Source organism: Rhinolophus ferrumequinum, chromosome 28 (genome assembly GCF_004115265.2).
Source record: "Rhinolophus ferrumequinum isolate MPI-CBG mRhiFer1 chromosome 28, mRhiFer1_v1.p, whole genome shotgun sequence".
Lineage (NCBI taxonomy): Eukaryota > Metazoa > Chordata > Mammalia > Chiroptera > Rhinolophidae > Rhinolophus > Rhinolophus ferrumequinum.
Genome location: NC_046311.1, coordinates 227,226 through 251,864, shown reverse-complemented (window position 1 = coordinate 251,864; position 24,639 = coordinate 227,226). Strand labels below are relative to the sequence as shown.

The following is a 24,639-nucleotide window of genomic DNA, read 5'->3' as shown; positions in this document are numbered from 1 at the left end:
AGCTTCTCACACCACTTTGCCGGGACACGTGAACATGAGGACAACAATTCCGTCCCAAATGGCTAAGTTACCGACTACCCAGATTCAACCAACACAAAAGGCCTTTCTTCAAAATCTGCATTCTGCTTGGCTGGGTCTCAAATCGCCAGTTCGTGGCTGTGTGCTGGGCTGTGTCAATGGTTCATCTCAAGTCATCGGACGTGAGAACGTGCAAGAGGAGTGGTGGGTGATGGGCCAGACCTCTGGGGTGACTGCTGGAACGTGTGACTCTGAAAGGGGCACCGTCTCGTCACGGCCCCCCCGTCAGCTGCCTTCTGGGTTCTGAGTACCTGCAGGTCTGGTCTTATACTTTGGAAACAAATGCCATCATGCATACGACATTTACAATGTTCTTCCTTGAAATGAGCTGCCGTCCCCAACAGTTCCATGTACAGCAGAGAAAATGGAAGGTGGAGTAGGGTACTGAGCGGCCCTGAGTCTGGCCTAGAAATGCACTGAGGAGGGTGCACATCTGGGGTACCTAACGCCCCGAGGACAGTGACAGGAGACCTTGGGGCTCCCAAGGCGTGAGTGACGCCCAGGGATGACAGCCCGCCCCTCCTGCCCGGGGTGCCTCGCCCCCAGTCACGGCCCCTGGAACGCAGCCAAGAGTGCGGTGTGCACCAGGAGGCCCGTGAGAAGGCGGAGCACACCCCAGTCAAACACGGCAGCGAGACCCGGGACGGGCGCTGAGCGGCCTGACAGCCTACCTCAGCGCAGGCTAGGTCTTCCCCCAAAGTCCCCGTCAGCGGCCCACAGGGGCGCTGTGCGAGCTCCGAATCAGCCGAGCGGCCCCCATGAGAGAAGTGAGTGCGATCCAGGGGCCTTTCCGGCCTCGAGGATATGCTGGGGCTCCGTCCACGGACGGCACCCGCCAACACCAAGAAGGTTGGGGGTTACAGTGGCTTCGAGCAGAACTAAGAATTCGAGAAGTTGCCTGGCATCTTTGGGTGGAAGAGGAAATACCCTTATGCTTTCCAGGTGGTCTGCAGAGCATCCGCGAATCGGGTGTAACATCTAACGGTTCCCACAGCCCCCACTCAGTCCTCCGCACTTGGAAACTGTTGCCACACACACGACACCTCCTGTGACTAAGACCTGGACTCCTATGTCGGTACCAATTTCTCAAGGTGCCAAAAGTAGGAACATGGTAAGTGCCACTGAAGTTTAGGAAGGCAGGGAGCCATAACACTGAAAAGATGATCAGAGTGCATGTGAAATAAGCCTCGTGTTTTACAAGTCAGTTTGGGCATCTGCCACATTTGCTTGCATGGGAACAGCCCACTCCCAGACCACTGCGGAGCCGTGAGGCTAAAGCACCATGAGGACTAACCTAGAAAAAGGTTCTGGAGCCATTTCCTGCCTGCCTGCCCACCCACCTGCCCCCCAGACGCAGCCGTGTGCCCTGCAGTGAAACCTCTGCTCTCTGGGACTTGCCCACATTCAAGGCAGCAAAACAGAACACAGCCAGGTGGTTTTCCCAGCGGACACTCCTTGGCGGGGTTGGTTTTGCTAAGATCTCCGAGTGACCCTGAGTTCTCCCAATTTGGGAGGAGCTCTATCGGTGCTTTTTGGAAGCTCTGCATGCGTGCATTCCTTCATTCATTCATTTCTTGCAGATTGCCCTCTGGCAAGTTTCTGGACACAGTGGTACCTCGGTTTTCAAACGTAATCCATTCGGGAACACATTTGAGTTCTGAACCGTTCGAAAACCGAGGCACGGTTTTCCCATGGAAAGTAATGCAAAAAGGATTAATACGTTCCAGACCTTTAAAATCAACCCCTAAGACTGCAAATTTAGCATGAATTTTACTATCTAATGATACCATAGATCCATAAAATTTACAGCGTTCGTAAACCGAAATGTTCGTCAACGGAGACGTTTGAAAACCGAGGCACCGCTGTACTTGTCACTGTGGCCCCAGCAGCACATTTGCCGCACACCAGAAGACAGAGCCAGCTCCCAGCCTGCCGTCTCACAGGCAACAATGGTTGCTTAGGTGAAGACAGACGGCTGTGAGCCTCCCGTTTTCCACAGTCTCAAGGCTGTGAGCTCCATGGGCACGCGCGCTATGTCCGCCTGAGAAATCACAGGTGCTCAGTAACCGTCTGAGGATGAAAGCAGGGGCCTACAGCTGTCAGCTCAGAGGCCTGGGCCTGGGAGGACCTCAGATGAAACCACCTTTGGACTTGCAAGAGCAGCACCCCAGTGACTCCAGCAGCCTGCGGGCACAACGGCACAGAGCGGGCCCGAGCCACCTGTCCACGCTAAGGCCACACAGTGGGGCAGAGTGAGTGGAGAACTGCACAAGACGGAACGTGCAGATAGGGAAAGATCAGCAAGGCCAAGCTCTGTGTCAGGAATTCTAGTTTCGTTTTCTCCCTTGTTTTGTCAGAGACAACAAGTCCTCGCAGAGAGGCAGCGACGGGTGTCTAGACATCTAAATTCCCTGAGACAGACAGCCGAGAGCCTGCAGTCCTGGAACAAAGCGTATTTTTCTAGCACGGCAGGGACAGAGTAGGCCTCGCATTCCTCGGGCAGAACAGGTACTGTCGCAATGCTCTGTGAAGAGGCTGCCAGTGGCCAGAGCTCTCGACAAGTCTCGTCACACCTGAAGCCCAGGCCCGGTGACCTCTAAGACTCACAGGATGACACACGCCTGGCTTCTCTAATCTGATGCCTGGGGCAGAGCAGGGAGGGAGCAGAAAGGGCTCTACTGAAATCTCTCAGGGGAAGAATCTTGTCTGTCCACACACACAATCGAACCAACGAGAGCACAGAAACAGATTCCCTCTCCTCCCCAAGAAGCTTCAGCCATGGCAGACATGGAGGCGACACTAAGAAAAGAGATGGCGGCAGGCTCTGCAGGTCGGCTGTCTGAGCAGCAGCCCTCCTCCCAGTGGCCGGGTTCTCAGCGGAGCGTCACGGAGGAAGCCAGGAAAGCAGCCAGGGTCATGGGGAGCGGCCGAGCCCTACGTGGGAACAGGGCTTCTCAGGCTCTGGAACCCAGGTGACCCTAGAGAAACAGGGCTTGCTTTCCCCGTGCAGCGAGGGGCGGGGCTGTGCTGTGTGTCCCCCAGGGAGACCGGGTGGAAGGCCCCTCCTTCCTGTGGGTCACGGCTGTGTACTGGGCACCAGCAGCACAGGGGCGCAGGAGAGGCTGCTGGCAGGCCCCCCAGCAAACACTGCTCTGCTCCTACAGGGGAGAACACGCTTCAGAAGCAGGCTGTGCTCACGGCCCTGGGCTCCAGTGGGACGTCCTATGCCGACTGCCCTGTTCCTCAGAGCACAGACGACTGAGACGGTCTGAGCACAGCCTCGTCGCGCTGGTAATGCTCTGGGGCTCCTCATCACTGCTGGATGATAGGCCCCAAGTTTTCGGCTTTCATGACTGGGGTGGCCCGGCTGCCCTTGTCAATCAGCTCCACCTCCTGAGCGCAGCGGCCAGGCTCATACTCATGGTCACTGCTGCACCTGCAACGGCTTCCCTGCCTTGCTGCCTGCTAAGTGTCTTGCTCTGCTCTCAGGCCAGCCCAAGGCCACCTCCACCAAGGGGACCTCGAGCACATAGCCAGCTTCCTGTACTGTCTGTGAGTGTCACAACATGAGGCAGGGTCTCTGTCTGTTGCTCCCTGCTGTATCCCGGCTGTCTGGAACCGTGCCCGACCACTGCAGGCACACGTCACAGGGCTGCAGAAGGAGGAAATGAGTCTCGGCAGTGACAGCCCCACTCCCAGGCTGTGGGTGGCAGGAGAAGAGAGGGCTGTGCTCTCTGCTGCCTCTCCCAGCACATGGTCAGGGCCAGGAGGACCGAGCGATGAACTGCATGTGGACATCAAGCACCTGATACGGGCACCTGCCCCAGAACAAGTGGACTGCAGCCTGTTCAGGGTCCAGAAGAGTCACCTTTAAATGACGCAAGTCCCAAATGCCCTTCAAACATAGCGTGTGGCACTGCCAAGCTCGGCTAGGTTAGCTCAACACTTGCCCAACCCCCCAAACCACGGGTTCTGTAATTTGCCAGGACTAGGCCCAAACTACCGTTTCCACTGTAATTGCTGTCTGAGGGACAGCCCTGCCTAGAGCGCACAGACCTTGGAAGTGTGCGACTCCCCATGTCACCATGAACGTGTGGAATGACTTGATTTTGGGTTTTGTGTTGATATGCATCTTCTGTGTCCCATCTACCACATGGTGGGGCAAGGGAAGGAGGGGGAGGCCGGCCACAGAAAGCCCTCGATAATGTTGGGGGGCCTGCTTCCAGTGGCGTGAGCGAGTCCTTCTCTGTGGCTATGAGGGGAGTTGGACCAGATACTGTCTGAAGGTCTGGGAACGTGGAGAAATATAGAGCAGTCAGTCACACACATAAGCACCTTACGTTGCCTGAACTGGCACAGAATGGAAAGTCATCACAAAATATGCTTCTCCAGCCCCACCCCCCTGCCCCGTTCTCAACTAGTAGCTCTTCTGATTTTCTAATCGAGGATCTTTAAGAAAAGAGAACTTATCCTCTCTCTCTCTCTCTCTCTCTCTTTCTCTCTCTCATACACACACACACACACAGAGTACTGGAACCATTACGACTACTACACGCTAACGGATATGTGGGGGGGCAGGGAAGTACAAGGACAGCATTTAATAACACCTTAGGACACAGATATTCCCAGTGGGCTTTGGGTCTCTCCTGCGAGGGCCTCCCTTGCCTGGGACCTGGGGCTGGTGCGAGAGCGGCAGAGTTAAACATGCAGGGCCTGGGCCGATGGCTTTTCTGGTCTCATCACAGCAGCAGCCAGAGAGCACGCATACCTTCCATGCAGCATTTACAGGCTCACCAGCACTAGTCTATGACAATTTTATTTAATCATAAAAATATAATAGTGGTCAAATCTTTTGGTAGTTCAGTTTACTGCTTTCTCAAGTGAAATAAATGGTCTCTCAGATTTCTTCTGCTTTCATCTCACTGCTCTAAGTACAGTAGGATCAGGTTCCAATTAAGGCCCATTAACTGTTCACATTGATTCATGTGAGCCATTTTCCAGTTTCTTCTCCTAACATGGTCGCGGAGCACCAGAGTTGTCTCTGGCGTGTTTTCAGTTGGGTGCCTGCCCGTACAGGAGACGGTTACAGGGGTGTGGGGTCTCTCTTCCTGCTCATGTGCAGCCCCAGGTGGGGAGTGCAGATTCCCCCCGACTCACTGCCTCCCACACAAGCATGTGTCCACCACCTGCTCAACGAGGCACGGCCCTGTGCCAGAGAACCCACAGGAGGGTCCCCGGTAGGCAGGGGACACAGAGCTTCCTACGGTGTCTCAACAGGTGGGGACACGCTCTGCCAGCAGAGGTCCCTATGTAACGTGACAGCAAGAGTCAGAGCTGCCTGAGGGGATACTCCAGTCCTCTTCCCAGGAAGGGCAATGACAATTTCAGTAACATCGCAGTGACAACACCTGTTGTAGCCCAGACAGCATGGTTCTCCCCGTGTGCACAATCCAGACTGATGTGCACCGTCACCCCACGAGGGACCACCAGGGTCACCCCTTCTTACAGAAGAGAAACGAGCACCACAACCTAAGAGGTTTGCCCAGGATCACAGAGCAAGTCGGTGCTATAGGTGGGACCAGAACTCAGCCCAACTGGCACCAGAGCCCACGTCCCTCTCATCACGCTAGGGAGACACGGTGCCAACGGCTCCCGGCAAAGCCCAGCCCGTGACTGCCACTATGACAGGCTCTCCGACGTGTTCAGCACCTGGTGACAGACTAACGGTGCGTGTTCCCAAAAGAACCATGTGAAGAGACTTAAGAAAAATCGTTTTAAGATGCCCTCAGGAAACTTGCTATTAAAATGAGTATGGTGATTCTGGGGTCTTTAAGTGTTGTTTCCTCCGCACTGTGCTCTTAGAATCATAATAAGTCAGAGTAGATTTGCTGTGACGATGCCGCCGACCTCATGAGCAAAGATCCCGAAGGCACCCACGCTGATAGCCCAGGGTCACATAAGGTACGGCCGACGTTTGTCTTCCCAACAGCCCTGTGAGGCGGGCGTCCTGTCTCTGTCCCAGCTGGGAAGGGACACTGAGGATGAGCTGTGGGAGGAGGGGCTGGGACACAAGGCCTTCCCTCACACGCGGCTGTTTTCTCAAATACAGCACTGGCCACCCATTAAACAGTAGGTGCCTTTGGTCCTCAGAACGACTGGCTCCAGTGAAGACAAAACTAAGAATAGATGCAAAGATAAACGACACCATGCCAAAGAAACGACCTACATTTTTAGCTAAAAGCCAGTTCAGGGGGGTTGTCTGAAAAACAGCAGTGCTGTATCTTTCAAAATCTAGAGCCTAAGATTTGGCTTAAGGAGTGAGGTGTCACCTTGGCATGCTACCACTCACTCCCCCAGTACTCGTGAGGGGCACTGCGCAAGCCCTGGCGACAAAGCCTCTGCTCGCTCTCCAGGCACTGACACCCTACAGCGCTGGGCAGCGTGGGGACACAGCTCGGGGCGGGAAACATGCATATGGAGAAGACAGGAAGACAGAGAAGAGTGACCGTGGCTGCTACATGACTGCAGATATTGTGGTCGGTCAGGGAAGGTCACTCAGTCTGAGAAAAACCTCGGAGGCCCCCAACCACGCCGATTCCTGGGGGAAAAGCATTCCAGGTAGAAAGCAGCCAGGACCAGGCTTGAGGTGGGAGGTATGAACGGTGTGTGTGGAACAGGCAAGAGACAAGTGTGAGTATAGGGGAGAACTGGGCTTTCTGCACTTAGAACTGAGAACGATGATATGTACCCATGTGTACTGGACTGGCCAGGACCTCCCACTGCCTCTTCGATGCACGTGCTCCTCCTCTGTCAGAGCCAGATGGGCCCAGAGCACGCGGCCTAACTCTTTACAGGCCGAAGGCAAGTTCTCCTTACTGGGGGCACGTGCCCAGGGCCACACAGATGGGCACAAGGACAGCACCCAGCACCCAGCACCCGCCTGCTAACTGTTCCACGGTGATGGGCTTTTTGTGGCCCCTGAGGGCCTTGCATACAATGTCCTATCCCAGGAGAGGTGTTTTCTCTGTCATTACAGACTAAGCCTTCATAGTCTATGTCACTGATTCATGGAAAAGGCTCAAGAGAAGGGCAGGCCCAGAAAAAATGGGATGTACCCCCGGCCAGAAGTTAACCTTTGACGAAACAGCCCTTTTGGCTTCACTCCCTTGGGGACCTCTGACACCCCAGCAGACGATGTGCATGCAGGCAGAGGACGGCTATACTTTGTGCAGCGCTGGCCTGACACAGGGTCCTCGAGCCTCATTCCGAGGGCTGGGCTTCGGCGCCCTGGGAAGAGGTGCTGGGTTCCCCTCGCGTACCTTCTGCTCTGCTGCCCGGTCTCGGGAAGGGGCTCAGAAGGGTGTGACTAACCCCATGTCACCATGCGCTACACAAGCCCTCATATGACCCCGCTCCTGTTCTTGGTCACCCAGCCGCCGCTGAAGCCCAGAGGGGGCCCAGGGATTTACCCTCCAGCTGAGACGGAGCTGTGGGTAGCTCTCAACGCCCATATTTTCCTGTTAGATTTCAGGGAGTTCTATATCCAACTCCCCCAAACCGAGACACTGAGAAGACAGCAGAAGGAAGGCCAGTGTACCTACACGAGCATTTCCTTCAGATCACCAGGCTGCAGCGGCTATGATTACTGCCTGGAGATGACGGCCACCGGCCAGGGCAAACAGCAGCAGCTGCCCTCGGGTAGCACCACAGATTCGGCTCCACACGGGCCCTCGAGCCGCACAACCACCTGGGAACCAGTGTGATCAAGGCCTGCACTTTGGAGATGAGGCAACGGACACCCAGTGTTCTGGGAGGGGACTCCAGTCCCGAGCTAGGACAGAGCCGAGATGTCCAAGCCCGCCCACCTCAGAGCCTCTGCTCTGGTCCCATGTGGCATCTGACTTTTAGTGCCCCCGAAGGTCAAGGCAAACCTCCACTGCAGGCTGTCTCAGGATATGGAGCCTGTCAGGGCCCCTGTAACTAATGCTGTATCTGCCACAGCAAAGGTTCTGGGGGTTACGTCAGGAATCAGGAGCAGCTGTCCTTTCTCAGGCACGACAAGTACACTGGCCACTGTTAGTGCTGAGTGGCACAGGCGCCTGCCTGCGGGGGCTGCCAGCCTCTCTACCCGGTGCCCGGCAATGCGGCCACAGGGCCAAGCCAGGAGCTCCTTCTAACCAGCATGTGGTTTGTGGAGTGAAAGACCTACCTGGTTTGGTGCTAAATTCACCAAAGGGCTGAGGCAAGTTAAAGGAGCTTTGATTTGAGCCTGTGAAATTGGTGACTTTTAATACAATCAACGGAAATGGCTAACTGGCAAGTTTCTCCATTGTAGCACAGGCCGGTTCCCTCGCTAAGTCTGAAATGTTTAGGCAGATGTGTTTCTTAATTAGGACATTTACTGTTCTACTTTTGGAGGGGGGAAAAATCCACTGTTCTTTGGCACTGTAATATTCAGAGTAACTCCAAAGTAGTTGTACTGTTGAAATTCTTAGGCTCTTCCTTATACATGATATACTTTTATTTTATGAAAGGAACTATGTCTGTCACACAGACAGACAATACAGACAGCTGAATGCTAGGGTGGCAGCTAAAGCAGGAGCCGCCAACACTGGGGGACAGAGAGGCCATGAGCGCTGGAACCCCGTTCTGAGCCACTCGCAGTGGATGGAGCTGGGGGTTACCTATGGCTGTGACCCCGGGCCCTCTGCCTTTGAGGAAAACCCAGAGTACAGCAATGTCCGAGCAGGAATCGGGCCACCTCTGAAAGTTCCAAAGGTTGGCAGCGGGGTCTGGCAAGCTGCCACTCTTACACATAGCTCGACAGCCCCAGCCCAGATGGCACACAATTGGCACACAGCCCTGGTTCTGTCTGTACGCAACGTCCGAAGTGAGTACAAAAGAGGGTTTGGGGACGTTTAGTCAGTGAGTGTTTGGGTCTTCTTACCAAGTTATCAAATTACAAATGCAGGACAATGCAAGTCACACAGCTCAGGCAGTCTTATTTGCAGAGCCTCACTGTCCACTGACCTGCCTGTCGACCCCTCAAGAGCCTTCAGCAGCCTTCGCTACAGCGCAGAGCAGGTGGTCACACAATCGCACGGGGCTCCCCACAGAGAAGCTGATGACGGAGGGTCTGCGAAAGGGACCCTGCCTTTCAACTGGCACAGAGGACTCGGGCCCTGAGAGCTGGACTAGATGGGGTCTTTCCAAATGGAGTCAGGAGAGTCGGTCACTACCCGAGATGAACACTCCGGGGAGAAACACATGTGCGTCTGTCACGCGAGGGGACTTAATTATCAGAGCACTTTCAGGACCAAAGGTCAAATGCACAGAAAGGGAAGGGCTGGCAGCACAGACTCATTGTGCTCATTATAATAATTCAAGGGGAAGAAACCAGGGAGTCGCGGAAGTGCCATACAACATGAGGAAGCTTTTCATTTACAAAATAACATTTTAGTTCGAAAACGCAAACCCTATAGGAAAGAGATGACGACTCCATCAAGCACAGGCCATTACCTCTAGCGCCCAGCTTTCTCTTCTGAAGTCACCCTTGGTATCACGGGGCTCAGTCCTTCCAGGTAACAGCCTATCTGGGGCCAACACAAAGCCCACTCCTTTCTGCACAGAAGTCACCTGCTAGAGGGACTCAGGCTGCAGAAGGACCTCAGCACCGGCTCACAAGACACAAGCTGCTGCCACAGGAGGAAACAAAGGCTCCACTGCAGACGACAGGCCCCACAAGTCAACATGACCTGTGACTAAAAAGCCAGAAGCAATAAATGAACTGCGCATCGCAGTGGCCCCTCTGAAATCCCTGGTTTAGAGCAAGTGGAGCCAGGTTACATAATTCCCTCTCCTAAGAACCGAAGTGAGCTGGAAAGGGCACTAACTGGACTGCTGGCCCTGCCAGCTCTTTCTTGGCAATCCCTTTACTCTCTGGGCCCAGCTTCTCCATCGATACACAATGGAGCCACACTTGCTAGCTCAGAGACCTTCCCAGATGAAGGCGCCACAACTCCGTGACAGCTGTGACGGGAGCTGACAGATGCACTCCCCACACCCCTCAGCAAACACTCCCTTGGCCAATTACCGGGTTTGGGGTGTAGAAAGGCAATTGACATAAATAATCAGCAGTGACAGAAAACGCCCCGTTCTGTGGGGCACAAGCCACCATCAACTTCGCAAGCTTGAGGCTGTTCCCTTTGCCAGCTCCGGCCACGAGCACACAGGCACAGCCCTCTGTGTGGGTGAAGTAAGTGTGGCTAGAGATGGCATCGCAGAGCAGGGCACCTGACAGGTCACCTGTCACCTGTGCCTACGAGTGCCTAGCGATGGGTCTCCTGTTAGCACAGGGGAGCCAGAGTGTGCTCCCCTTTGTGGGATCCAGCCCTGGTCTGTCAGGGTTCGTACGTCATCTCAGGGGCTGCTCCAGCTCTCTGAGGACACAGAATGGGCAGCCAGTTCACGAAGCCAGCTGGTACCCACAGAATCCACTGCAGCACGAGCCGGCCTGGAGTCCTGTGAGACCAGAATGCCCCATCGGCGGTTCCAATCTCAGCCTTTGAAGCATCACAGACTCAGAGCTCACAGGGCAGACTATCTAGTACAAACCACTTTTTAAGATCTTTTCAAAGTTGTGATAAAACGTATAAACATAAAACTTGCCATTTCAGCCGCTTATAAGCCTACAATTCAGAGGCAGTACATACATTCGCAATATTGTGTAACCAGCTCCGTGACCCGTTTCCGGAACCAATCTACCTTTCTGTAGATTCACAAAGCTCAAGCCCCAGAGGGCAGTGATTTCTCTAAGGCCACATGGCTAGTGACAGAGCTGGGTAGAATCCAGGCCTTCTCTTTGTTAGGCTGGAACACAACGCATGGGTTCATCGCCAGACCTTACTTACAAGCTTCCTGGGTCCAGCAAGCAGATGTGTCCCAGAGGCTTCCCACTCAGCACCCAGAGCTGCAGAACAGCCGCTTCTCCATGTGCTGTCTGGGTAAAGGGGCGGTGTCCTCTGTATGCCTGGCCCCTGCCCAAGACGCTCTTCGGAGATCACAGCACAAGGCCTGTGACACATCGAGTTTTCTTAAGAAACGTGAAATGAAATGAAATGAGACGGGCACCTAGTTGGGCTTTGCAAGACCCGGGTTCTAGTCCTGGTCTGTTAGGGTTCGTACGTCACCTCAGGGGTGGCTCCAGGTCTCTGAGGCCCAACTGCTTACCTGTCTGTGAGGCAGGACTCACTCCTTTCCGTGGAGCCTCCTCGAAGAGCTAGTGGGCCCGAGAGATAGCAGATGGGAGAAGCCTGGGAGCATGCTCCAAGTCCAGTACTGGCCTTCCTGACAGCGAGCTCACCTCTGCACAGCTGTCCGCCAGCCCCACTACATCCCCTTCCTGCCGAGAAGCCACAGGGCCTCCCTCTACCTCCTCCTTGCATGGCGTAGCCCTCTCATGGCCCACTTAGTCGGTGCTTTCTTGTCCCATCACAGCCACTCATTACTTTGCCATCCGGTCCAAGGAGATTCTAACAAGCCACGTCCACCCACCGGCCCTCCGACTTCATGTCCCATCACCGTGGGGAGCTCAGAGATACTCAGTGCTTTATCGATGGAGGGTTAGTCTGTGACCCAGCAGCAACTGGAAAGCTGTCTGAAAGCCCACACAATGCTGATTCAGCAACTCATCACACAGACATGCTTTCAGCAGTTTCAAACCTTCCCTAGACAGGGAAGTACTGAAGGGGCTGTGACAATGAATGAAGGAAACCTCACTTGAAATTGAGTCGGGAGGCCTGAAGGGGGAGCTCTTCACCGCTACCACCCAATGTCAATTACAGACGCAGACAGGAAGAAGCATCAATCACAGACCTTGCCTTTGGGGCAAGAAGCCTCTCCACTTCGCTGCACCAGCAGGAGGAAGATTTTCTCCTCACCCAGGAACAAGCCCAGCCAATGAGAGACCACTACACTTAGCCAATGAGAAGCCACCCCCACCCGGAACTCCCACTGGCCTCCAATGGACTGGGGGTGAAAGCACCCCCTCCCAGCTTCCTCCCTTTTTTTCCTGTAAAGTAAGGTTCCTCTCCTTTGTTTGTTGGACTTGCCTAGAGTTTCTTTTGCTATAGCAAGCTTATCCAAAATTGCAATTCTCTGCTATTCCTGTAGAAGCCCACTTTGGTGGTAAAGTAATTGGATATGTATTTTCAAGGTTGGCAGATTATCACACAGGCAAATCACTCACCTCTTCAGACAGTGGCATGACAGTGGCATGATAATATGGTAAACAACTTAAACATAAAACAGGAAGCTGTTGGGTACACCACGGGCTGCCTACATAAGATAAAGCCATGCAGACTTAAACATGGTGTTCACAAAAAAAGATTCTGATATAAGGTTAAGACTATGAAGCAGGAAGTGAGTGTACGTACAATATGGTCTCAGCTAAGTAAAAATGTTCAGAGGGGTGGGGGTGGGGAACATGGGTACAACCTCCTAAGATAATTCTGGGGATGCTATATACAGCATGGTGACTAAAGCGAACAACATGATATTGTACACAAGATAGTAGATCTTAGAAGTTCTCATTACAAGAAAACGTTTTAACCGTGTGAGGTGACAGGTGTGAAATGAAACGTATTGTAGTAACCATTTCACAATATATACATATAGCAGATCACCATACCGTATACTTAAACTCCTGCAGTGTTTTTGTCAATTATAGCTCAATAAACAAGAACATATTCCTAGAAAAGAAACTGCAAGGGAACCCGTCGAAATGATCACAGTGGACATCTCAGACGGTGAGATCAGGAATAACTAATCCCATCTTCTTTACACTTGCTTGTCTTTTTCCCTGATGAACAGACACTTTTGTAATCAGGAAAATAAAAACAGACTTTTAAAGGAAAGTAAAATGTTAGCAGGTTGAATGGATACACACGAAGAAAAGAAAAGCACACAGATTTCCCTCCACTGTCCTTCCCCAAGCAGCTTGGAAAGACTCGTGAACCTGCTGGGCCTGGCCCGTCGGAAGTAGTGAGCACCAGTACAAAGCAAGCTCCAGTACCTGGGGCGCTGGCTGGGGGTGAGCGTGGCAGGAGGTGACACAGGCTCGTACTTTCAGCCACAGGGCCTAAGGATGGGGAGCTCTTCTATGAGTGACACTAGGCCTGGGAAAGGTCCACATTGCCTGTGTTTCAGCCACGCAAGTCCTTCTAGAGGACTGCATCTTCTTACAGGAAGTGCATGGAATGCACATTTGCCTCCATCCTCACTCAGGGTCAGCACCGGGGCATCAGCCACCACCTGGGAAATATAATGGCAGGCTTGGTGTCCCTTTGAATACTGACAGCTGCAATTTTTGAGCTCCTGGACCCGCCTATTGGTCCTGTCCTCCTGCTGGTCATCAGGTGGGCAGTTTCAGCTCTAATGTGCAGCTTCTCACCGTGTCCTCGGCTCCGGCACCACACACAACCTCCCTGTCTGGTCTAGCGTGCGGCCGGCTCAGGGACCTAGGAAGCACACCTGTGAGAGCGCTGTCTAGAACTCAAACCGGGAAGCTCAGAGTGAGGGTTAACTGTTGTTCAAAGGCCTTAGATAAATGAGGTTGTCAGGAATTACTATCTGATACATTCATTACACCATAACTCTGGTTTTTAAAAACAAAGTCAAATAAGGTGCTTTATTATTTTTTCCACAAAATCTGTAACACAGATATTCCAACTTCCTTAAGCAGCAGAAGCCTATTGACAAATATAAAATCTTGCTCAGAACCCAAATAACCAAAAGAATCGAAAGCAAAACCACTCTAGGTGAGTCAAGGCCTTGCCAGGGCCCCTCCAGCACCAGCTGGCAGCCCTGCACACCCAGGCGGAAGCCAAGGGCAGCACCCGACCCTAGTACTATCTGCAAAGTGACCCAAGTCCAAAGATGCAAGCTATGCCATCAAAACACAAAGCATACGGATGGAGCAGCAGGATGCACGCGGGAAGGAAGCAGATGCTTCTGTGTGCCTAAGAAGACCATCTTATGAAAAACACTTCCATTTCATAGCTCGAAGGGGAGGGCCTAGTGCCAAGCCAGTGCTGATCACACCTCTGGAGAGAAGAAGTCACAGGTACACCCTGGAGACTTACAGGGCCGCACGCAGGACAGACGGGTTCCAACAGGCTAGCCGGCCTTTGGTTTCTCAATACCGCCCTCTCAGGAACTTTCCGGGCAGCTTACCTGGTTATCGGGGTGGCAGACAGTGAAGTAGCCCACACAGATGATGACCTCGTGAAGGAGGCTTTCACAGGAGACGTGGCTGCAGTGGCCCAGCAGGGAGCTGGCGATGTGTCGGAACGCCAGGGACAAGCCCTCTGCCCCTACAACGGACTGGCAAAGACAAGGGCGGTCAGAACCCCAGCCAAGCACAGAGCAAGACCGGGCCTGTGCGCTTTCTGCCACAGTGCCGGAAAGCACGTGAAGTCCCACAGCTCCACCCTCTGCAGTTTGGTTTGGGGAATCCTGCGCAAACAAATGCCGTAACAAAGGCACCGTTTAGCCTGCAGGGCGACCGAAAAGAGAGCACAGCGGACCAAACGCCTGCACTACACAGATCAACACAGTGACAGCATGGGCATTTCTTCCATTTTTAGGAAGTTATTTTTCCTCATTGTCCAAAAAAGTCTCACTGGAAAAAACTGGAAAAATACCAAAACACTAAAATTCACCTGTAAATCTACCATTTAGCTAACTTCCAATACTTTCCTTTTTCCTGAAGGAGAAAATATTTTCTTGTACACAGGGATAAAAATACAATTCCAATTATTTACTATGTTCAAATAGGAAAGAAGTAACGACCAGTTGTTATTCAGATAAATAGCTCTATAACCTCAAGGTTCCCAAAAGAATATATGAAAACCTAATGACCCAAACATGTATGTAACATACATGTTTATGTTTAACATACATAAATATGTATGTTAAAAACAAAATGCTATATATAAATGATGCATTACAGAAATGTAGACTTGAAACATATAATTTTACCACCACCCTCCTAAAACAAACCATGAAGCCCCCCCCAACTATGAGGCTTCTGGGGTCCCTTCTGCAGACAGGCACGGGGCTTTCGGTGGTGGTCGACGCGGGAGGAGAGACCCGTCTGTCTGTGTAGCCCGAAGCTTCTATTTAATAAACATGTCAGACAGACAGAGCGACAGGAGGGCAAAGGGCTGAGAGGCGAGCCCACCCTGGCAGGAAGCCTCACTGCCGGCCTGTGGGAAAGGCCCCTTTCAAATGCATCCCTGGATCTGGAGTCTTGGCCGGAACCGGTCACTCGCGGCAGCTTATAGGTTGCAGTGGATTCAAGCCGCCCAATGGAGAGCAAACCAGCTGCCTTAGTGGGCGCCGATAAAGCAAAACTGCTGCTCAGTTCCAGGTCCCTGGCTCAGTTTCACTGCCTGAAATAAAATGTTTTCCCAGCCCCAAAGAGACTTCAGCAGGGCCCTGCTCCTTTAAATCAAGTGACACCTTCTCAGCTCAGCCCTTATTTAATTAGCTGCGTCCAGCATGCTGTGACCCAGTGCCCTCTGTTTAACCTTCACTGATAAGAGCAGGTCAAGGGGCACGTAAGTTTGAATATAAAAATTAAACCAATTTTTCAAAGAAACTATATTCCCTTTTAGCCAGAATTAATTGCCAAGTCAGTGCAGTGATTTGTTTCTTGGGACACCTTCCATTGTAAAAGCTGTCAGAGTTTGCAATATACAATGTCCAGGATCTCAGGGCCACCAGGGCCAGCATGAATCCACAGCTAAATCAGACTGTTGAAGGGACAATGCTCTGATGGCCCTGTTAGTACACAACGGGATGGACCAGCTAGGCAGATATTCCAATGGGGAGCCGTGGTGACCAGCACCCGACCAGCGCTCCCACACAAGTACACAGGCCTATGGCCTCTCAGGCAGGGACAGGGCACTCAACACCTGCCCGACAGCTCGGGGAGACCCCTCATTTTCAGAAGCAGAGGCAGTCCCCTTTTCACAAGGGCCTACTATGTGCTAGCTAGCAGCGTGCCTGCATGTGATGTCATGTAATCCCCAGACTGTCAGTTAGGTGTCTTTCATCTCTATTTTATAGATGAGAATCTGAGTCTGCAGGGTTCAAAGGACTAGTCTGAGGTCGTCCGACTCGGCAGTACGACGGCCAGGCTCAGGTCCGTCTGAGTCCAGATGCAGAGGTGCGGTGAGGACGCCACCATGACGGCTCTGCATTCGTGAGACACTGAGACCCACGCTTCTGCGGGTAGGACCATGGATCTCACTTCAGCGTTCCTCTTCCGTTCCTTGGAGCCTCCCAGGCAATTCGTTGATTGTCTCCCAGATTCTTCTGAGGTCAGACCCATGCTGTACCGAAAGTCTCTTTTCCTGTCCTTTATGAACAGTTCCTAAAAATCTCACATTTGACGAGTAGTTTTGATGAACTAGAACATGGGTGTCTCTGGCCATCTTTCTTCCAAAGTCACCCGGCGCTCTACAGTGCAAATACTGTGTATTTGAGCTATGTGTTCTTGAGTGTTACCTGCTTGGTCAGATGTCCACCAACATGAGTGATGCCTGTGTGGGCAGATGTTTTACTTTCGCTTGTTAAACATAGTGCGGTGGTTCAAAACCCCTGCCTCTAAACCCCTGCCAGTCCCCCATCGACAGGTGGGTCTGTCTTCTCCCCTTGGATCTGATGTAACCAACAGAGCACGGCTGACATGTCAGGACACGCCCACTGAGGCTCGGTCCTAACAAGCTGCGTGGCTTGTGTGATTCTCTTGGACACTGGTTTTCTGGAGGCTTCCTTTTAGGACCTCCCACTCAGAACCCAGACACCACGACATCTTGAGAAGCCACGTCACACAGGGAAGGGAAGCCACATGTTAAAAGGCCTGACGCTACAAACTGTGGGCAGCTGGGTCGCCACCCCTGCTGATGAGGAGCACGAGGAAAACGTGTGCTGGACCTCAGGACAGAAAGGACGGCAGCCTGGGGGGAGGTCCCTGCAGGTTCTCCCGGCCATGTACTGGTTAAGGGGAAAAGGGAACAACATCTGCAGGGAGAATGAGGACACGATGGCAGAACTGACTGAAATGAAAGAAGATGAGCCAGAAGAGAGATGAAAGGAAGAAAAGAATGAGGAGAAACATGGAGCTGCACGAAGGACAGGACACGGGGGAACCGTCAGGGACCAGCTGAGAAAGGCCATTCCACGTGGGAGGCAGGGCACCGCCTGGGCACTCCTGAGTCACCCTGGCGTTTCTCCTGCTGCTTTTGGCAAAAGTGGCTCAAGTCAGGCACACGTCTCGAGCTGGATGTGGGAGCTGGAAATGAGAAGTCTTGCTTTTTATCTGAGTGTGGCCTGAAGGGCTCCGGAAATGAGCTTTTGGTTTTTCTCACATCACTGGCCATTGTGCCTAAAGGCCAGCTGGGGAGCAGGGCTGGGTGGAGCTCAGGGATGCTCCAGTGAGTGTGTGTGTGTGGGGGGCAGGACACAGGGGCCTGGCCTTCCGGACACGCAGGGGAACAGCCGACTCAGGGCACAGGTCAGCTTATGAGCAGCACAGCACAGCAGCTTCACTGGGTCCTTGTCCTTGGACCCATGAAACCGGAAGCTAAGAGGCAGCTTGGAGGTGCTTGCTTCCCATCATCCCTGCTGACAGAAGGAAGTCGCTCTACTTGGACCCAGATGATGGTGGGCTGCTGGTCTCCATATTCTGAGGATCGTCTCCAGACAGCACTGCCGGCTGGGGCCGCCATCAAACACAGATGTCGTGTTCGGCGCAGACAAGAACCAGCGGCGTCTCCTGTTTCAGGTGTGGCCATGACCTCCCAGAACCTCACTCACCGTGCAGTCACCAGTCACCACCGATGGCTGGTCACTGGCCTTGGGAGCTGAAAAGCATTAGATCTTCAGGAAGATACTTCTGTTGTCACGATGGGTGAACTAATTCAAACAGTGAAAAGGCCCTGAATCCAATGACAACCAACTCACTGCCTTCCTGCCGTGAAGAGAACGACGAGACAGTCACTGCACACCTGTCACCAGCTACAAACCGGAAGTGCTGCTTCCATCTCGGGTGGCCAAAGACCACCACCTTCGTACATTTGTTTCTCTATAACCTTTTTCCATCTGAGCAGAGCAATTCACCTGAATTATGGGCTCATCGTCTGCCAAGTCTGCTCCTTTTCTAATGAAATCACTTGACAGGTAATAAACTGAAAGAGAAAATCTACTCCTTGGGGCTTGTTCCGTTCCAAAGGCTCAGTGTTTTTGAAAATTAAATTTCCTACATGAAAAAAACCTGTTCGTAGCAGTCAGTCTGGTGTTTTTTTCTTTCTTTATTAAAAAAAATGTATAGGGGTTTCCACATTTAACTATACAGGCACTTTGGGCTGAACATAAATCAGTGAAGTCATCCCGCCAAAATCACATTGATCCAAACAAGTTATCTAATTTTGGTTCTGTTTATACAAGAAGCCATTACTTTCCGTAACCAGTAAAGGTTGGTGTGATGCTAGCGCCTTTCTCTAAAGAAGTCAGGACAGGAGATTCCTAAGTAGTAGAGTGGTACAGGCTTGGGGACCCAGAAATCATGGGTACTGGGGTACTGGCTCAGCCACATGTGACCCTGGGCAGATTACTGAACTGCCAGCTTTCCCACCTGTAAAATGGGCGCAGTCATACTCTGCAGGGTAGTCACGAGAATACACGAGGAACACATGCAGGGACATGACTCAGTTCCCAGCAACAGGAGCCTGACAAATGGCATGTACAGTAACTCCCTTCACTGCAGCTTTTTCCTGAGGCCCAACCCAGAGGCAGAGCCTCCCACCATGGCTACAAGAGGACCCACTCCGGGCTGCTTAACAGCAACACTAGGGACCCCTGGTACCTGAAAAGCAGGCAGGTCGAGAGCTGCAAAGCTGTTGAAGAAGCGCAGAGTCTGAATGGCCACTTGGACCGTGCTCTGAGGATAGCTCTCCTTGGGGCTGGCAGTGCCAGGCTCTGAGATGCTGCCATGGAAGAGGACGCAGTACAGCATGTGCAGGACTCCGGCGAGGTCTGTGGCCTGAAGAGCCGCTGTCAGGCCCGTGGGATCCTGGCGATTACTGTCAAATATGGTGTATGGCCTGCCAAAGAAACATTCCATGCTTTAAATCGGCTTCAAGGATGTCGGCGTTTTTACAGGTCCAATGGAACCAAACAAGCAGACCGTTTAAAGCAAAACATGGGAGCTGCACAAGAAGGTAACACGGCCCTCCAGGTGTGGATGCAGCCGCCCTCACCTCCGACTGCACGGGCAGCCCTGGTGGCAGCCCCCGTTGGCAGCCAGGGCCACGCTGCCCTTTGCAGCCTTGGAAGCCCTACTGTTTAGAGTCCAGGTCCGGGCAAAGTGGACCAGGTCCACGAGAGCTGCTGGACGCAGAGATCGAAAGCGGCACAGCTTCCTTCCTGACGTTTGTTTAAAGGGATCTTTTTTTGGGGGGTGGGGAGCACGTGGCCTTGGGAAGCAAGTGCTGTGCTGCTCTGCTGGGGGCTGAAGGGACATTTCCACGGCGCGCGGTAAGGCACACACAGCTCCATCACCAGGGAGCACTGGTGGGACTGTGGGGCCGACCCCCAGCACAAGCAGGTGCGGGCCGAGCTCCAAGCTACTTACTCCCCAGGGGCCCGCTGAGCACAGGGTGGGTGCAGAGGACGAGCAGGCAGCCGCTGCCTGAGACCAGCAGCAAAGCCAGGGCTGTGCCCACGCGCTTCACTCCTGAGCTCAGGCTGAGCAGAGCACTGCTGACCGAGACACAGCGTTAGCACACATGGTCGCCAAGCATCCATTCACCGTTTCTTCTAGAAAGCACACCCAGATCGCTCTCTGAGGAACCTCCTCTCCCTTCCCTACAACCCGCAGGGTCCAGGCAGGCCTTCCCTACCCACTCAGCTCAGGGAGAACACCTCAGGGAAGCGGCACGATTCACTTCCCTTGACCATTCAGGGGGTCCAGGGGGGGTGGCACGTATCACAGTCGAAGCTAATGGGATGGAAGGAGATTCTTCTGTTGAAATACTTGGAAAGAAGCCCTCACTTTTTCTCCTCTGGGTTTGAATCTGTAAAAATGTAAGGTCTGCGGCTGCTGTAGCCACTCGGTTTAACCTCTGTACCCATGGTCTGGCCCCTCCGTGCTGTTCCAAGTGGGCCAGTCGCCTTCCGCCATGGGAAGTTTTTCTCAGGAAGTTATGAGTCCCTGTTCAGTGTCTTTCTTTAACCTGGCATGATCTGCAAATACTGAGTGGAAGTGTTTATGTTTCTGGCCTGCGACGACACCCTCTCTTATTTGTAACCCGAATGCAGGTCCCCCCTACTTTTTTGTTGTCCCTTTCAGCTGGAATCCGGAATGAGATAGAAACGTTAAAAATCAATGCTCATCTCATTAACTTGCCCAGAAACACTCAAGAGACACCACTAATTAAATAAGAATTCGGGAAGTCCTGGCTGGCAAGTTTCTAGATCTTGTCTAGTTTTCTAATTCAAAACTTGTTTTTCCCAAAGGGATTATTTTATTCACGTTAATTTGCTAGCTGTATCAAAGTCGTTTTATTCATAACCACCTGAGCATTTATTTCCTGAATGTCCACTGTCCCTGGACTCGCTAAGAATGTCAGAGGACACTGTACCCCTTGCCCTCTTCTCCAGGGAGCGGCTCACTTGTGAGACACTGTCCCCTGGTGTCTATGCAGGTGTGCCGAGTGCATTTGCAGCTCCCCACCCCCCCCCCCCCCCCCCCCCCGCTCCTACTCTGTCACAGTTGCCAGAGAAGGCACTGTTCTCCCTCGTGCACGCAGACACGAAGTCACTGAGACCTAGAGCCGTGCGGTGAGAGCCTTAGGTCACTTCATCGTGCTGGTGGAAGGGCGGGCGGAGCATCCAGGACTTGGGACTCTTTACGGCAGTGCTTTGGCCAAGGACCTGAACGGCCAGGCAAAACAGGAAGGGACCTCATCTTTTCTCCCCAATCCTCTGTTAGGCAAATCTTGGGATGAACTGAACACTTTAAAACAAAGTTCTGAGAGACTGTGATGTAATCTCATATCATTGTGCAGAGACACTTCGACTCCTGGACTCAGTAAAAACAAAAAGTTAGGAAATAGTATTTATTTGCTTCTAGGCACATCTGAACCCTTACACACCCTGTTAGCTAATGTAAGTTGGCCCTTCCTTCCTTCCACTACAGCTATTAAGAGTGAGGGGTCAGACCCTGACTGGAGACGTGGCTAGAAATTAATGTGTCTGAGTTTATCATATAGGTTCCAAAAAGGGGTCTGTGTTTATTTAGCACTGACTGCCTTTTAGAAGCAGTGACAAGTCACAAGACATTTCTCCCTAAAGCTGCTTCCCAATAGGCTTTCAGAACCTTGGGGATGAGTGACATCACTGCTGGTGACAACAGTTTTGTTACTGTGTGGTTCAGGAGGCTGACCCTTCTCCCTGTGCCGTTTTGACACTGATTATCAGCACACTTAAAATGCAGATATTCAGGAAATCAGTTTTATCATTTAAACACTTCAGAATACTTCATCTTTCCAAGCATTTCCTACATGACGTGAATTCACTGCTATGACTTCTTCAAAAGAATGAAAAAATAAGCATCAGATTAGTCCCCCCCCCCAAATTATTTAGGAAAATACTGATCACAGAGTATAAAGCAGCACATCCCAGGACCTTCTGCAATATTCTCCTGATGAAACAAACAAAGATGCTGATTCAGAGAAATCAATGAAATAAGCATTCAAGAACCCCGACGAAGATGGAAACATTTCCAAATGCATATAACACCACTTCATGGAAGAGACCATTCATTCTCAAGTGAGCCCCTGGTGGGGGTGGGGCTGTCTGATTCATTTGGCTTCCACGGGACTAATGCAGTCCTGAAGGGACTCTAGAGAATGTTTACTTTTGATTTAGTCTGAAATACAGATAATTTGTCCACGAACAGGCTACTGGCTTCTGTTGGTCTTAACTGTCAGTTATAATCACTTTCAGCCTGAATGTTTATAATAAAAAAGTAAAAGGCCTTATTCATATCAGGCACGGGTTATAGTTTTCTTTTAAAAGTACATGGAAGATAGGAAAAATCAGATTTGAAATTTTGTATGTTACACTCCGAGATCTTCTCAATTTTACTGCATTTTAACGTGTTTTTGTTTGGTCTCTAGGACTGGGGATCTTAGTGGTATATGCATCTCCGTTCATTACAAGCTAGATTCGATTAGGAAAAGCTACCCAGCCATCAGTACGCCTGCATAGCACCTGAAAACCCTGCTCTGCATTAAAGGAGAGCATAGCTGGGCAGAAAAACGTAGCGATTTGTGTGGACATATATCAAATGCCATCCATCCATTCCACCTTTGGTTGTAAACCACATAGGTCCCAGGCCTTAGGTGACCCCCAGAACAGCAGTGCCGGTCCCAGACACAGCAACCCCGTTTGCTCCTGGCTTGTTTGCTCTCGTCTCCCTGGTCTCCAGATTTCAGGCTTGGACACTCACCGGGCTCTCCTTCCATGCTGGTGATCTTCTAGACTGCTCTTGCAGCTCCGTGGATTTTGCCTTTCTTCACTCCTGTAGACCTGGCATGCCGGAGGCACCTTGTATGGACGTCCCGTTTTAGCCTCTGGACCCAGACAACCCCCCTCCAAGCTGTGCACAGTGGTGGGAGACATGCACTGAGTCATTGTTTCTCCCAGTGCTGGACGAACCTGCCACTGGTCACAGAGTTGGGGGAGCAGGAACTGCACCCAGATCTGTAACCCTCCCCCCGCCCCCCGACGCTGCTGTGCTCCCCAGCACAACGGCACACCTGGGCTTGCCCTTGCAATCCGCCCCAGAGGGAGCCCAGCTGCACGCGTACCCTGGACATGACCTGCGGCCCGTGACCTGGTCAGCCAGACATACACTGACCATCCTCCCTCCATCAGCTCATCCCGCGGGAGTGCTCGGTCACTGACAGCTGCTCCTAAACTTCGGCCCATGATCTGGCCCTGGACATGCCCTGCTCTGGCCTAGCACGTCGGAGACACACAATGTGAATTACAGCAATGGAGAGGTCATCTTTCTGTCCCTGTAAGCTGACCGAGGCTTTACTACCAGCTGGGAGGCACCTTTGGAAGTCTCTATACCAGCATTTGCACAGTCGCAAACAGGGACAGCCCAGAGGCTCCTGTACCGGAATTCCTCTCACTTTCCAGATCTGAGGGGTGCGGACAGAGGCTGCTGTGCCCCCTCGCACAGTGGGCACAGGACCGCTGGGAGCACCCGAGTGGGGCGCCTCGCCCGGGCACGTAAAGGGGCTCAGCAGGTGTTACTCCCTGTCGCTGCCTCATCCTGTTCCACTTACTTCATCCTCATCTCCCAGACAGACAGCAAGTCTCTTGCCCAAGGGCAGTGGCTAATGACGACAGAAGATTTAGGAGTTATAGAAACGATGCCGAGACAGGGTGACAGCACCGAACAGGGGCCTATAGGGAGGAGAGAATCCTGGGAACACATTTCTGTTCAGGAAAACGCAGCAGGTAGGATTTCCAGACACAATCGCAGCAAGGCTCCAGGCCCCGTGCACTGCTCTCCAGCCTCTGCATGGCTCACAAAAAGGTGAAGTCTACTTCTCCCTCTGCGGTGGCCGTGAGGACAGCGGAGTGGAGGTGATGCTGCATGACGTCTGAGCCAGGTTGTGAAAGGTGCTGTGGGTTCCTCCTGGCTCTCAGCTGTCAGGATCCTTCCTGGAACCTGCTGCTATGCGAAGGCCGCATGGGGATGTCCCCAGGTACCAGCCAGCATGAACCACAGTCCCATGTGAACAGCACTCAGGTGGTTCCAACCTGCAGCCCTCAAATCCTCCAACTGAGGCAGACACCGTGACCAAGAGAAGCCACGGTCCCTATTTTCAGAGAAGTCCTCACACAAACAACCGGCAACACTAACAGATTGTTGTTCAGTGTCACTAAATCTGGGGGCAACTGGTTACGTAGCCAGAGTAAGTGGCACAAGGAGCAAAGCAGAGGAGGGCACAGGGTGGGCCGAGACTGGAGGAGGTCAGGGCGTGGTTCGGACGCTCTGCGTGCCGCTAAGCGGCAGCCGGCAGGCCGCGGACAGCCGCTGTAAGGGGCATCTCAGGCATTAGAAGTGACCAAGGGGCAGAGGCTCCCTTGTCAGCAGTGAGCGCCCTGTCAGTGCAGATGTTCAAAGACAGTCTGGACGAGGTTACTGAAGAGATTCAAACCTGAATGGTGACTAGATGGTTCCTTCTCAAGCGACGCACGTGACAACAAATCAGATCTGGGGTACGAGCAAGAGAGATGAGCCAGAGATGACGGCATCTGGAGGCTGGTCCCACACACAGAGAGAGGCTGTGAGAGGGTCTGAAAACCACTCCTTTTCCATTCCTTTTGCCTCTTGCCCAGGTGACTGTTAATGGCCCCTTCTACTGGCCACCTCCTCTTGTAACACATTCTTCAACGACACCTAAATAATGC

The 24,639-nt window shown here is 52.5% G+C and overlaps 1 protein-coding gene across 1 annotated transcript in view; it reads right to left on the bottom strand.

Moving 5' to 3' along the window:
* Positions 1-24,639, bottom strand: part of SCAPER (S-phase cyclin A associated protein in the ER) — a 218,092-nt gene that overhangs the window by 10,603 nt on the left and 182,850 nt on the right. Inside the window, exons 28-29 of the mRNA XM_033099943.1 lie at positions 19,010-19,247; positions 14,311-14,460 (exon numbers count right to left, since the gene is read on the bottom strand). Of these exons, the coding sequence (XP_032955834.1) occupies positions 14,311-14,460; positions 19,010-19,247 (388 nt within the window). The remainder of the gene's footprint in view (positions 1-14,310; positions 14,461-19,009; positions 19,248-24,639) is intronic.